Source organism: Lonchura striata, chromosome 8 (assembly GCF_046129695.1).
Source record: "Lonchura striata isolate bLonStr1 chromosome 8, bLonStr1.mat, whole genome shotgun sequence".
Taxonomy (NCBI): domain Eukaryota; kingdom Metazoa; phylum Chordata; class Aves; order Passeriformes; family Estrildidae; genus Lonchura; species Lonchura striata.
Window position 1 is genome coordinate 5817827 of NC_134610.1, and position 14281 is coordinate 5832107.

General features: G+C 39.3%; 1 protein-coding gene across 2 annotated transcripts in view; it reads right to left on the reverse strand.

Moving 5' to 3' along the window:
• Positions 1-7056: 7056 nt before the first annotated feature.
• SPOPL (speckle type BTB/POZ protein like) overlaps positions 7057-14281 on the reverse strand; it is a 34589-nt gene continuing 27364 nt past the window's right edge. The window contains exon 11 of one of the 2 annotated variants that reach the window (XM_021548629.3): positions 7057-8031. In XM_021548629.3, the coding sequence (XP_021404304.2) occupies positions 8007-8031 (25 nt within the window). In that variant the 3' untranslated portion in view covers positions 7057-8006. Of the gene's footprint in view, positions 8032-8750; positions 12943-14281 lie in introns of those variants that run through there. The other variant, XM_021548628.3, reaches the window with a different exon arrangement.

Genomic DNA, 14281 nt, shown 5'->3' on the forward strand with positions numbered 1-14281 from the left:
CAGCTCCAAATAAGCTGGTGATCTTCCTGAAAGGTGATACATTATAATTGGTTCCAAATTGCCAGGAAAGAGAATAGTGAAACATGAGACTTGGAGGTTATTTGAAGTAGCCCTGAAGTTAAAAATGGCCAAAAACACCACCCCCACCTAAAGCTATCGAGGTGTTTGCTTGGAACTTTTAGTCAGTGTTGCTTCCCAGAAAACAAGACTTGGTATTTTTTGGTATCTTGGATCTAGAGATCCTGCCTGGAGCAACCTGGTCTAGGGAAGGTGTCCCTGCCCATGGCAGGGTTTGGAAGGAGAAGGTCTTGAAGGTTCCTTCCAACCCAAACTATTTTGTGATTGAACTGATAAACACCCAAACAGCCACGGGAGAAACACGCCAGTTATGAGGTTTTAGAGGGGTGGAGAGCACTTTCACTCTGCCCACATCTCAAAAGCCCCTGATGACATGCAACTCGCACCATGGTGCTCTAGAGAATGACCAAAAAAAAAAAAAAAAAAATCAGTTCAGGTTTTCAAAACACATCAAGTCCATTTAACTTGGACAGGAGAACACGTTCTGGCTTAGCAGGAAACTGCTCTGAGAGGAGCTGTCAGTCCATTCTAAGCCAGCAGTAGTCCTTACAAGAAGAGGTGGTGGAGGAGTGTCTGAAGCAGGTGATGCTGAGCACTGCTAACCTGGGAGCACAGAATATTTAACACAGATTTCTGAGCAGGTAAACTAAAGGATTAAAAACTATTTCAAGTTGCCTTATTGAAGATGATAAGCGAGCCTATTTATTAAATGGTACTTAGAGCTACTTAATTCCAATCCACTTCTCATGTCAGATATATTTAACTGAGGCGTTTCTGACTTCAATCGGGGAAGATTTGGATTAGCCAAAGTGCCCAGGAAAAACAACACCAGCTCACCCAGCTGCTTCAAGGCAATGCCACACAGGGAGATTGATCTGCCCCGAGGGAATAACCTCCCTCTTTCACTTCCAACACTCGGTTTTAAAATAAAAATACCACAAATACTACAAATACCAAGCCTACAGACTTTTGTCACAGCCAAGCACAATCTGAGTGCTCCAAGCAAAACCAGCAGCACAGATGAATGGCGTGCAGGGCTGCCCACATCCTCCAGGTCAGCAAGGCTCAGCAGTGTCCAGACATTAGGAGGCACTTATATCTGGCAAAAAGAGGGGAGAGAGAAATCTATTTTAATTCACCACTCTAATTATCTTTAAAACAAGCATAGCCCCTTATTTAAAATATGAGTATTGAATTGTGTTGCCAGAAGCAGATTAATTTCAGCCTCCAGGAAAAAACTCTTGAGTTTATTTCACACTGACTTTATTCCCACTTGAATTAAGTTCCTGATGCTACACCAACTCATTTGAATTTTTTGAATTGGTTTTGCATAGTATCATTTACTGATGTACTATCTTTAATTACATAACACACATACACTCTCCAACTGCATTATTAATGAAAGTGTTTTTAATTAAATGGCTCTCGGCATAATATTCAGTCATTAATTTCACATGCTCAGGATGTGGAGAGATTCTATTCTGATGGTCTGGGGAAGCTCTGCACTTCAGATGAGGGATACTTGCAAAGTGATAGTTTTGGAGACAAGTTGGAATCATTATAATGAGCACAGAATTACCTCCAGCAGCTGCTGCTGCAGTTCTGCTCTGCTGGGCATTAGCTGTTCTTAGCTCAAGTGCTCCTTTTGCTCTGCCACACTTCACCACTGGTAATTTGAAAATGCCTCTCCCTGGACTCACAGAGATTCCGAGGTGAGTAATCTCAGAGTTATCTTTTAGGAACAATTTACACTTAGGCAATGGCACTAAGGCTGCACCCACTGCAATAAAAAGCTTCACACTCTCCTCCCTAATTATGGTCGCCCACCTGGCTCCACTCTCAGCCTCTCTGTGCTCTCAGGAGTGACAAAGAACGTTCACACTCCTCCAACAGGAATCTTTTCTGCCCATGGAGACACACACTGGCACATCATGCAGTCATTGCCGTGAGCATCCTTCACCTGCTGCAAAAGTTGCCAGTTATGGCCAAGAGGCACAAAAGGAGCATTTTAATTTTTTTTTTCTCCTGCAAACTAGCACAAATTTACAATTTCTTCATGCAGAGATGGCAGGAGGACCTCTTTTCCAGTCCAGCTTGGAAAAGAATGCCCACCAAGGCAGTCCTGCACAACTTTTCCTCAAAGTCTGCAGGAAAGACTAATTTCCACCTCAGTTTATGCATTCTATTGATTGATGAAAAAGAAATTTCATTTAAAATAAAAAGAATTCCTAGGACAGCATTTTCAAGGAAGACTTTGGGGGTCCTGGGGGTAGTTTTCTTTTTGTTTTTCTAGAAGAGCTCAAAGGGACTTGAGAGCAGCAAGACTGCACACTTTAGTACCTGTTTCATCTGTGAATTATGTGGTAAATTCTGTCCATCCTCCACAAAGGCAACTGCAATTAGAACTGGTTTTGGATGTGATTCTTCCTGGGACTCTTTAATTAGTCTCTAGTCTAGATAGCCCTGGACTTTTGTTTTTGACTAATGAAGTCCTTCTCTTTTAAAAATCCTCTAATTTCTTAGGTTTAAAAGACTTTTTCCCTAGTGTTAATGCACACAGGGAGGGAAGCGGCTTTTCCCATCCCATTGTCCCAGAGTGTCACATCTCACTCACCAGCCCACTGTCCCAGAGTGTCACATCTCACTCGCCAGCCCATTGTCCCAGAGTGTCACATCTCACTCGCCAGCCCCTCTGCCTCAGCTCCATCTCCTGCTGTCAGCCACACTGCACTCCTCTGCTGGGCTGCCCTGCAGCTCTGTCCTTCCCCAGCTCAAGCCTGGCCCTTCCAGCCCTGCTCCTTCAAAAGAAAAACAAAAACTTTACTCTGTCAAAAAGATACTAAACATGGACCTCCAGCACATTTACAGTGGATTTTTGAGAAATTACTAATATTTTTGTATGACAAGATTAATGATAATATATGCCCACATTCCCAGCACTTCATGTCTACATAAAACATTGTGCCATAATGAAGATAATTGAAAGTATGACTTCCATCAATATTTAATTAGCATTTGGTGCTAACTCATTATTTTGGTGCAATTAATTTGACATCTTGCTGTATGGCCTGCACAGATTTCCTCCTAGAGGGTTGTTTTATTGGTGGGACATACATAACATAAGACATGTGCACCTTCCCCAGGGACTTGAGGGGACTGTGAAATATGGAGAATTTGACTGACATTTTAATCTACTGCAGGATACAAAAGCACATTAAAGCTCACAATGTGCACGTGCATTTGGCTCAGGCATTTCTGCAATAAGGGCAATATTCTGCTAAACCAACATTTTCAGAAAACAAACCATCATCACACCAGGCTCTTCCATGTGTCTTTGTTCAAATCCCTTTTCCAGGCTGCAGAAGGACGCACATGATGTCAGCAAGGACTAAAGATTGATTCTCTTCCCTTCCAAATGATTTCTGCAGTTCTTCCCAAGAGCAGTGAGAGCAGCCCTGCCCCCACCCACTCAGGAACAGGTTACTGAGCCCAGCACAGCCAGAATCTCTCCCTTACTGTCATTCCCCTTCACCCACTCCCAGCAGCTGATAGCCAGGAGAGGGAGACAAAATAAATTCTGCAAGGTACAAATGGGAACTAATATCTGACCTACCATGTGAAAGGGACCAAGTCCTTCCAACCCAAATCCACTGGAAATAAAAGCACTCATCGCCCTCTGCTTATCCATTATTTGACGACTCTTCTGTTGATGTACAAGAAAACAATCACAACATCAGCAAACTGCAAGGGCCCCATTGTTCCTCTGGCTGCTCAGCTGCTCCCACTGCCCTGGGGTGGGCACTGGGGTGGGCACTGGGGTGCCCTCCTTCACTTCACCCCAGCTTCAGGATCCAAGCCAAACTTCTGAATAAAGAGCTGCTGACAACCCCTCGCACTGTGGCTGTGGCAGGTGAGCAGTGCCAGCCTCACCCCTCGCCTCCCTCCAGGGCAGCATTGCCCTCCCAGCTCTTTAACCCCCGGGGAACTGCAGGAATAGAAGCCAATTTGCACCAAGTTTAGCCCTACAAGAAGCAAGCAAAGATTACAAAATTATGACAGCACTATTGATGGTTCTGTGGTGAGAATCTCTACATACAGCTAAATAAAGCTTATTTTAATTCCTGATGCTGTCCCACTGGCACTGAACATTGCTGAGCCAGCCCTAGGTTCAATTCTTCCTTCTAAACAATGAAGAAAAATACAGCAGGAAGAACTTCTTTCCGTCTTTGTAATTAATGCAAAAACACAAACTAGGTTTATTTTATTATTATCTTTATGTTAAAGATAATCTCAGTGCAATAGCACCTTCCCCTACATGTTTTTATCCAGGGAAATCAGAACAAATGTTTAGTTTGCTTTCTGCAAACAAGCAATAAGATTATGGATCCTTTTGACAGCACTGACAAAGTAAATACAAGAACTGTTCATAGTATGACTATGACCAAGAGTGTAACTTTGAGTATTTATTACACAAAATTGGCCCAACTTAAAAATGCTTACTTTTATACCACATGGACGACCCTCAACAGCTGATTATTAAAAAAAAAAAAAAAAAAATACCCAAACCTGGTCCTTGAAACATTTCTCCTTTAAAGTGATAAAATACCTGCACTTTTTACCTTTGCCTTGTTTTCCAATTGCCCAGAATATTCCAATACCTTATTGGAAAACTGCAGCCTCCTGCTGAGTGTGTACCTTGGTTACCAAATCAACACATTCTGAACACCCACACTATTTTTTTCAGGACAATTCTTCCGTAAAGCCAGTTTTTATACTCTCCTTAAGTACTTCAATTATGATTTGTACAGAATATTCAGAGGTGAATCTAACTGGGGCACACTGCCCCAGTAAACACTACATATTTATCTGGGTGGCAAAACAACTAGAATGAAGTATTTATTGATTTAAAAAGTAGTTGAAACTGCCAACACTCCATTTCTCAGATGAAGTGTATCTAAACAAAAAGGATTTCTTGAGCTACCCAAAGAGATGCTGATTTCAGACACACAGACCCTGCCACTCTTGCAGGCTCCCAGAGCTGGGGCAGGTTTTGGGTTTGTTTTAATGAGTCAAATGTTGGATACCTGCAGAGCAGCATGGAAAACCTGAGCTTCTGTGCAGACAAAAAAACAGGGACTTTCAAAATCTCATGCTACTAATTTTAAATGCAAAATTTGTATGATTATTTATTTGGATAAATCCTGCCATGGGTGCAAGGGTAAAACAAAATTAATGACAACATAAAGGAGGCATATAGAGACTCTAAAATAAAATAAACAAGCCAAAATCAACCTCTGAAAAGCAGATTTCCTCCAGAATTTACCCAGCTTTGTCCCACTGCAGCTGGAAATGTTTCCCAAAGCTGATGCAGGATGAGTTGAACTCCCGACAATAACTTTGTACCCCTATATTCCTTACCTATCCACTAAGGAGGAAAACATCTTTACAGGAAAGATTGAAGCCTTGGGTTATGTCCAAATTATTTATTTGGAGAGACCACACTAAACTCCTTAATGCATCCATTTTAATCCCCCTGTTCAACTGGAAATACAAAGTTGAAAATCTGAAAAATCCCAGCACCCCAAAGTAATAACAGACAAACCAGCCTCACTCACATACACAAATCTGTATTATTTTAGAAACGCTGGAGATTGAATATGCAAATTATAAGAATGTATTAATTATCATTAATCATGCCTTCACAAAGACTAGAACTAATTGGAGAAATAATTTGAGAAAATTGAAGTACATGACAGAAAGCATTAGGATTCATTAAGTTTCAATTCTCTGGTCTGTCAGCTTGTCAGAAGTAGATGCCTGCTATTCTAGCACTACTGGTAAAATACTGAGTATTTTCCTAATCTAGTACACAATTTAACCCCTTTTATAGTTTGTTCTGAGATTAACCACATCTGACACTACACATTTTCTGCTAGAAGGCACTGTCATGAGGAAATTTGCATCTCCATTTCTTTAAATCAGCAAAATTGAACTTCCTCAAATTTCACTACAAAGCATTTGCAGGTTCACCAGGTATTTTGTATTTGTGTACATTATTTGAGAGGTGCCAGCACTCATTCAAAAAACACACAAGAGATGAACAGCAAGGCATTTGAAGAAAAAGCTGCATTCAAAGAAATCCACCCTGCCCCATACCCACGCCTCAAGTTCATCTTGACCAGAACAGCCAATAAATATGCAAATATTTTATGGCCCTCTATTTGAGTTGAGTTGGTACAAACTCCTGATCCAGCACAGTAACTCCCAGTCCTGCTGAGAGGGAGGAATGAGGGCTTGGTAGTGCAAGAACTCCCTCATGTGTGTGTCTGACAAGGGCAGCCCATCTGCAGGAGGTGACAGTGACAAGATGCACCATTTAATTGACATTTTTTTCTCCATTTAAAAACATATGGTGTGGACTTCACAAAGACCACCAGAGCTCTTAATCTGGGCATAGCACAAGTACCAGAGGCAAGATTAAGTCTTTGCTGGAGGCAAGCATTTTAGTTGTACACTTCAGTAGCAAGTAGGTGGTTTGTTTTAAAGTTTCAAGACTCAATAAATACAGCTGGGTTAGAAAATGGTGCATATAATACATAAAATTAAGTTCAAAGCTTACCAAAAAGTAGCCAGCTTAAAAATGGAAAATATAAATAGTTTATGTGGCACATAAGGTTAAAATAGGTCAGACTGGAGCTAGAGCTTCTATGCTTTAAGATTTCATCCTATTAAAATGTTTTTTGCATACTCTTCAAAATTTAGCTTTTTAAACAGAAATGGCTCAGTCAACTGTGCAGGGAGAAACGTGGGAAGTCAAAAACTGTGACTGCTTAAAATGCAGCACCAGTTGTCTCCATTCTGATCAGCAGCACCAAGTCTGACATGGTGTAATTTATTTTCTGCATGACTATCACTGCCAACGCATGAAACATGCATAAGTTGGGCAAAGCAGAGATTTCCACTCATTATACACCTACCCTTGATTGAAACACAGCACCTGCACGAAAATATTGTTATGCTCCAAACCCTGCTAAAAATGCAAGACAAAAATGTTGGTGTCAGGTAACATTTTCAAAGAAGGCCCTGCTCCCTGCCTGACAGGATGATGATCACCAGGTATTGCTGCAGCTCTGAGGCTCCTTCAGAACACTTGAACCAAGAGCTCAAAACTGGCACTCCTGGTACTTTCTCTGTAAGCCAAGGCCATGCAAACCCTCCAAAGTTGTTTTCCTGAGTCTCAAAATCACAAGCTTGTTTCTGTTCTTTATACTTGACTCCCAAGAAGCCCAATTTTACACTTAGAGCACCAGCTTCACATACTGTGTAAAATATAACTGATTGACACCCCCTGGAATGCCATTCCAAAGCACTCAAGAATTCTCTCAGCTGAGCCTGGGATGGGTTTTTTCCTTGGTGCAGTGTTGTAATGGAAAAAGCAAATCCTTTGCATCTTACATCTGAAATGCTCCACTTGACTCCTTATATTTTTTCCAACTTCCTCTGAGAGTACAAAGAAGGAATCTTCAGAATTGACAAGAAGAAACATGTTCTTCCAGGGGAAAACTGTCAAGATGTTTGCAGAAAAATAAACTGTTCAAGACTAATTTTAAGTGGCAATTAACAGCATTTCCTCTGTTAGCACACTATCACAATGTTAAGTGCAAAGTTATTTGTGTGTAATGGAAGCAGCTGCATCTTTAATGTAATTTACTTAATAAACATGGCAAGTAAAGTGTGTAGTGGAATGGGTAATATTCTACCTTGAATAGTAATTGTAACTGAAGCCATCTAAAACATAGATACTATTTAATAGATACCATTAATACTATGAAGTTTGGAGTAGTGGCACAAAGACTCACCTTAATCAACTTTAATTTCTCACCTGACTGCTCAGGCTGCACTCAAATACTTCAGTATCAACCATCCCTTCAGCACAGGGCAGGACAGGCAATCCTGTACAGCAAGAGATGGTGACAGAGGCTGAGAGGGTAAAAACCACTAGAAATTCAATATTTGAGCTTCTCCCTTTTAAAGAAAGAGGATATACACAGTACTGGACCAACACTGCAAAATAATTTCAATATTCAACTAAAAGGAGAAAAAGCTTTCTTCATGTGTTCTGTTTTCACATTTAAAAAATTGGAATTTGCTATAAAAAAAAAATAGGTGTTTGTTTTAAAATCAATGCTCATTTAATCAATTTTGCTGAATAACAAAGAATTTTTTTATGATGACAAGATAAACAATTGGGAAGAAAACCATCTTCAGAAAGGATAAAAATATAGCATTCTAAATAAAAAAATAATGAAGTTTAATATTCTTTGTTTATCTGGAATTTGAAGCTCATGTCAGACATTTGGATTGTATAAATAATTCTGATACCACTCATTGTTAACCAGTCCTGTTCCCCTCAGAGGTTACTGAGCTGTCTGTGGGGATGTGAGTTATGATATTATTGATATAAACCCCATGAGGAACCTTAGACTGGATCATTGTGGAGCCATTTAAGGGATGAATTTTTTGTTTTAAGCACACCTGGAGAATTTTGCATGTACCTACCCAGACACACACTTCTTATAAAATAACTTACCTTGACATCATAATTTTCATGTCCAAAACCACATATCAACAGTGTATTTATAATCACAACAAATAAAGACAGACACACTCTGTATAAGTAACAACTTTATTGTAACTTGATGTGCTGAAACGCAAAAATATTTTCAGCAACAAGGTACAAAAAGTATTTCACCATTAACATCAGCTGATAAAAAAAGGCTGGATGGTTTGATACGACTGTTTACATATCTGAATTCTTTATATCATTTCCACCCCAAAACAGGTCCAAGTCATTTCACTGGTTTAACTTCTAAAATAGGACTCATTGATCTTAAGCCTTCAAAAACCAGGTTACAAATACAGTGAAGTTCCTTGCAAAACACTTGAAATAGTGAATTCCCTTTACAAACATAGTCCATTTACTGTAAGCAGAAGCCAAGATATGAGACTAAGTGTCTTGGCTAGCTAAGGAGCTAAGCTCTGCACTAAATACACTATTGACAACAGACAGAGGACAGGTAACATTCCATTTGTCAATTAAAAAAAAAAAAAAAAAAAAAGCAATTAAGCTTAGGAATTTTAGGAATTTTAATCAACTGTAAAATTCAACAAAATTCGACAACATTTCAGGTAGCAGTACCTCACATTTGCAATTCACTGCCTTCTGTGAAACACAGTTTCAAACACTGCACATGGCTTTTATCCTCCCAAAGGAGAAGCCCTGCTGTGAGGATTTAAAAGGAACACAATCTCCGTGTAGGTCCTCTACTGATCTCCTGTGCAAAGGTGAATTTTATACTAAATACTCAATGTGTAGAAAAACATCAGAACTAGAGTAACCTTGTGTCCATGATTATCATGTTTTGACATACACTTATCTTGTAACAGCAAATATTATCACAGTTTCACAAAAATATACCATTACTCAACTTGTATCTGTAATACATATTCCACTTGTTCATGTAGTTTGTACCTGGGTGAAACTGAATTTAGGAAGCAAGAATCAACATGCAACAGAGGTCAAATGCAACTTGAACTTTTCCATCTCAATTGTGTACCAAAGAGTATTCTTCTTCACCTTTAAAAATACGTTTTACAAAGATCTTGCACCCTGTTAAATCATCCCTTCATTGCAACAGTTTCCTAAAAAGGCACAATGTGTTCATACTTCTGCATGCAGTAAATGGACTAGGAAATAAGGATTATTTATTGAAGCAACTTCCACCCAAAGCATCTCCCTAGGAGAGGTTTGAATGGAGAAAAAAAAAATATATATATAATACATAATAGCATTTTAACAGCAAATTGAGTCCTTATTTTTAGAAAGTCACCCTTGACAAAAAACACCACACAGTCACACACACACGCACGCACACACACACAGGACACATGCAGGGTTCTCCCCAGAAAAGCACAGAAGTGGTGGTTCACATCTATCTGAGAGAGTAGTGTTGGCAAGCCAAAACGTGGCACCTTCATACGGCATATTCCTAACCTGGAGGGAAAACCCCCAGGACTTCAGCCTGGGAAAACCTGACCACTGATTATTCCTGATCTGCTGCACTTCCAACTGAGGCTTTAAGGGCAAGTTCTTGAGATGTGGGGAATGAAACCGAGCTACTGAATCCAAAGGGGAAGGTTGGAATGATCAGTGTCCTGTTCCAGTGACAACACTGCATGTGGGTAATTAAAGAGGTGAATAATTAGTGCACTCACTTAAGAATACAGCAACTGCTTTGCCTTTTTCTCAAGATCTGTCAGAACTTGAAAACATAAATAAATAAAGTCCAATTTAACCAGATGGGATCAGCAGAGGGCTCTTTCCTGGCTTGAGATGGGGACACTCTGTGGTGCAGATGATATCACAGCACAGTGTCTGACTTTTTTTGGTACAAAGTGTGCTATTAGGCTTTAAAAAATAATAATTCTAGAAATCCTTACACTTTCCATCTGATTACTGTCTGTTGTTACTTTAGAACAGGTTGACCTGGGCAATCATTACAGCATTAAATATTCAAGTCACTTTGCACGTGAGCGCTGTGAGTTTTACAGTGATGAGGATGAGGAGCTGTAGTCCCAGCACATCACACAGTGCAGCAAAAACATGGTTTTGGAATAAACACCTTCCCCTCCTGTTGTGGAGAATGCTTATGAGACCTTATCTTAGATAAATATTTAAAAATGGATAAACCTCTGTAAATATATAATTTGACGCCTTGTGTATTATTAAAATTTCTGATTTTACACTTTAGCCATCATGAAGATTTAGCTAGAGGGTAAGAAAAAGTTCATGTTTAGAGGTTTTAGTCTTCAAAATTGGACTGGGCATTTTCTTCCAATTTACCTTTATAAGTGGTTTACTAGATGTCAACATATAAAATTATATATTCTTTCCTGTAAAAATTTTATTCAGAGCAAGTCAGATGAATCTCAATGAAATGAGGATGGAGAAACAATCTGAAATTCTTCCTCTCTCTTCCCTGCATGACTTTTTTTAATAGGCAAACTCAAACCCTTACGCAAAGATGTTTATAAATTAGGTGAGATCTCCTCCCATTCCCCACTGTAAAACCAAAATCTTCCCCCCAAAAAAAAGAAATACAGCATATTATCACTATTACAGTAAACTCAATGCAATAACTCAGGGAACATTTAGAGTGTGCACTACTGCAGACTTTTCCTCCCAATTGTAAACAAAGCTATCAAACACTGAGGATGTTGATATTAAAGCTAAGGTTCATATAGTAAAGAACTGGCCCATGACAAGCAGTTTACAAATGTTTCATCCTTTTCACATTATGCAGAATTTCAATACCATCCACATTATGCAGAATTTCAATACCATCCACAATGCTAGTACAATAACTGAAATGCAAGACTGAGCAAGTCTCTGCTTGCAGATACCATCTGACATTTCAGGGAACTACTCCTGGATGTGTGCACAGCATCCCCAGGTTGTTTGTGGGAGCCATGCACGTACGCCAAGATGGGAAAAATCCCCTCAAAGTTTTTACCATTCACATGCCTTTTTCAAATAAGCGAAAATATTCTGTTACTTAAATATGAAAGCTCGCAATAGCCACCTTCAATTGAGTCTTAAAAAGACATGCCTTTCTTTTCTAACAAAACTAAATCCCATGTGGCTGTGGGCATCTTAAAATGTATCTAAAAAGTTAAGCCACAATTACCTGTACCTCATTAATTCATCAAAAGCAAAATATATATGTACCACACAACATACAAAAGTTACACATTAAAAGTGCATATTCAAAATCCATTTGGCCCATTTCCTCAATTTGCATTTGGTCATTCTATGCATCCTTGACTTTTCTATGCAGCCATACATTGGGATATATTTATTCCATATACAACACTATTCCTTTTCACATTGATCTCTTTTACCTCTCGTTCAGTTCTGCATTAAATGTAAACTAATAATGGACCATAAAGAAACACAAGCCAAAGGTTTATTCTGTGTTTCTCTTCACCGCTTGGACAGCTTTGACACACACACACAATAAGCATTACAAACTGTAATGAAAATACATTTTTGGGCCAAACCATTGCATATTTGCCCCCACAATGAAAAATAAATTATGTTCAAAGCAGTATATTGCCATAAATAGCCTGTGAGCATTTGCTGAAGGTAAACAGGCTCTCCCTATATTTAGCACTTGCCTAGGGTACACGATGTGCCTCTGGTTCAAGTGTTTTTAATGAGAGCCAAAACCTTCCAGTTAGCACAGGACCAAACTATAATCCTTTTCTTTTTTCTTCTGAAAATAATGGAAGATCCCTTTCAAAAATTAATCTTCAGTTATCAACTTTACTGCATTATGGAGCTAGTGCAATCCTGCAGAGCCTAGTCAAAAAGACAAGGCACATTAAAAAATAATAATAAAAAAATCAAGATACATTAGACTATATGGACTAGAGAGTCATTGAAGATAATTTAAGGCCTTTCAGTGAATTAGAGTAATCAGTCTAATTTAAAGCTGAGGATTAAACCATAAATTATCCATCTGAAAAGCAAACAATAGGCTTTTTCAGCTTCTGTTCTGTGGACAAGGATAACAAAAACTCTTGTTATGGTTTGTGAAAACACCTCTGGACAAGGAGGAGTGGAGTCAGTCCAATCTCTCTAGAGTCCATGGAAGATTTCAGGACTGTTTTAGCCGTTTGCGTGGAATGCCAAACTGTGGACACTGTGCAGACGCCAGAGCGCGAAAGGCCTCGGCTACTAAGTGAGGGTGGGAGTGGATCATAGACTTCCAGCCTGCAGTTTCCATTATGTCTGTTGCTTGGCTGAAAACAGAAGCATTAACAACAGTCACACCATTTTACAAACCAAATGCACAGTGGAGAAGAGCAGGCAAGGCAGAAGTGCAGTCAAATATTGTGGGACAGACTGGATGCCAGGGAGGGTGCCAACAGAGAGAAGCAACAATTTGCAATTTGGGTATAGAACTATAATCAGATGTGGGACAAAAGGTACTTGTTCTGCTCTACTCAGTACCAGCCAGACCTCAGCTAGAGGTGTCAGAATAACCACCTTGAAATTGCTCATGAGAAACAATAAAGAGGGAAACTAGAAGAAAATGAGGTATAGTGCAGAGACAAAAAGCAAGGGAAGACATGATAATCTCATTACATAAAAGGACATGCTCAATTTGGGGAGAGAGAAGGATGACAAGATGAATCAGCTGAAACTGCCTCAAAAATGATGTAGCTCATCTCCTAGAAAGAGCCATGAAGGCAGATTAGCTGGCAGGCTCCAGACCCCTTCACTGGGAGCCTGCAGTCTAAGTACCAGTGGAGCATATTGAGAATATTCACTTTTTTTAATGCAGATGATGGGCCACATTCAAAATAGCTTTCAATGGCCACTGTTGATTTTTAACTAACACAAAAGCAACAACAGAGTTCAGCAAGTATCACACTGACAACCCAGGAGATAAAAAACTATGTATTTACTCAGTGTGTGTATTTACTTTTTGGTGAAATAATAGAAAAAAAGCAAAAAATTCACTTTGCACATGAAGAATATTATATTGGCTGGGTTGCATGTAACACTGACACAGGATAAATTTGTAATTTAGAACTAATATGCATCAATCCCAAGTTCCCATTGCTCTGCATTTTCAAAAGCTTATAGTGAACACCCTCATGCTGTTTCAGGAATATTATCAAGCATGAAGTTATCAGCTGACCTCTACACCACATGATCTCTAATCTTTGGGTAATTTCTAATGCAAATCTTTAATCTGCTACTGCAAGTCAGTGAAGGGAAGAGCCTTGAGAAACAATACTGAAGTTCAGACTCCCTGGTGCCCAGAGCCAGCAAATTAAGCCAGTCCCTCTCATATTATTTCCCTGAATTACTGTAGATGTTTCAGCTGGAGCAAAGATAACCAGCATGTTAACTAGCAAGACAGAAATCAGCTCAGGTACTTCCAAATCATTGAGAAGAAATGTATCAAGTAGTTACATAGTTATGATTCTGACTTATCTCTATTACTGGTATTTTACTATTTACCTTTAAACACCCACTTGTTTTCCACATCATGCTCAATCACTACGCCTGTGAAACCTTTTTTGTTTCAAGGAGAAGCAATAATTTGAACTAAGTGGTACAACACAGCCT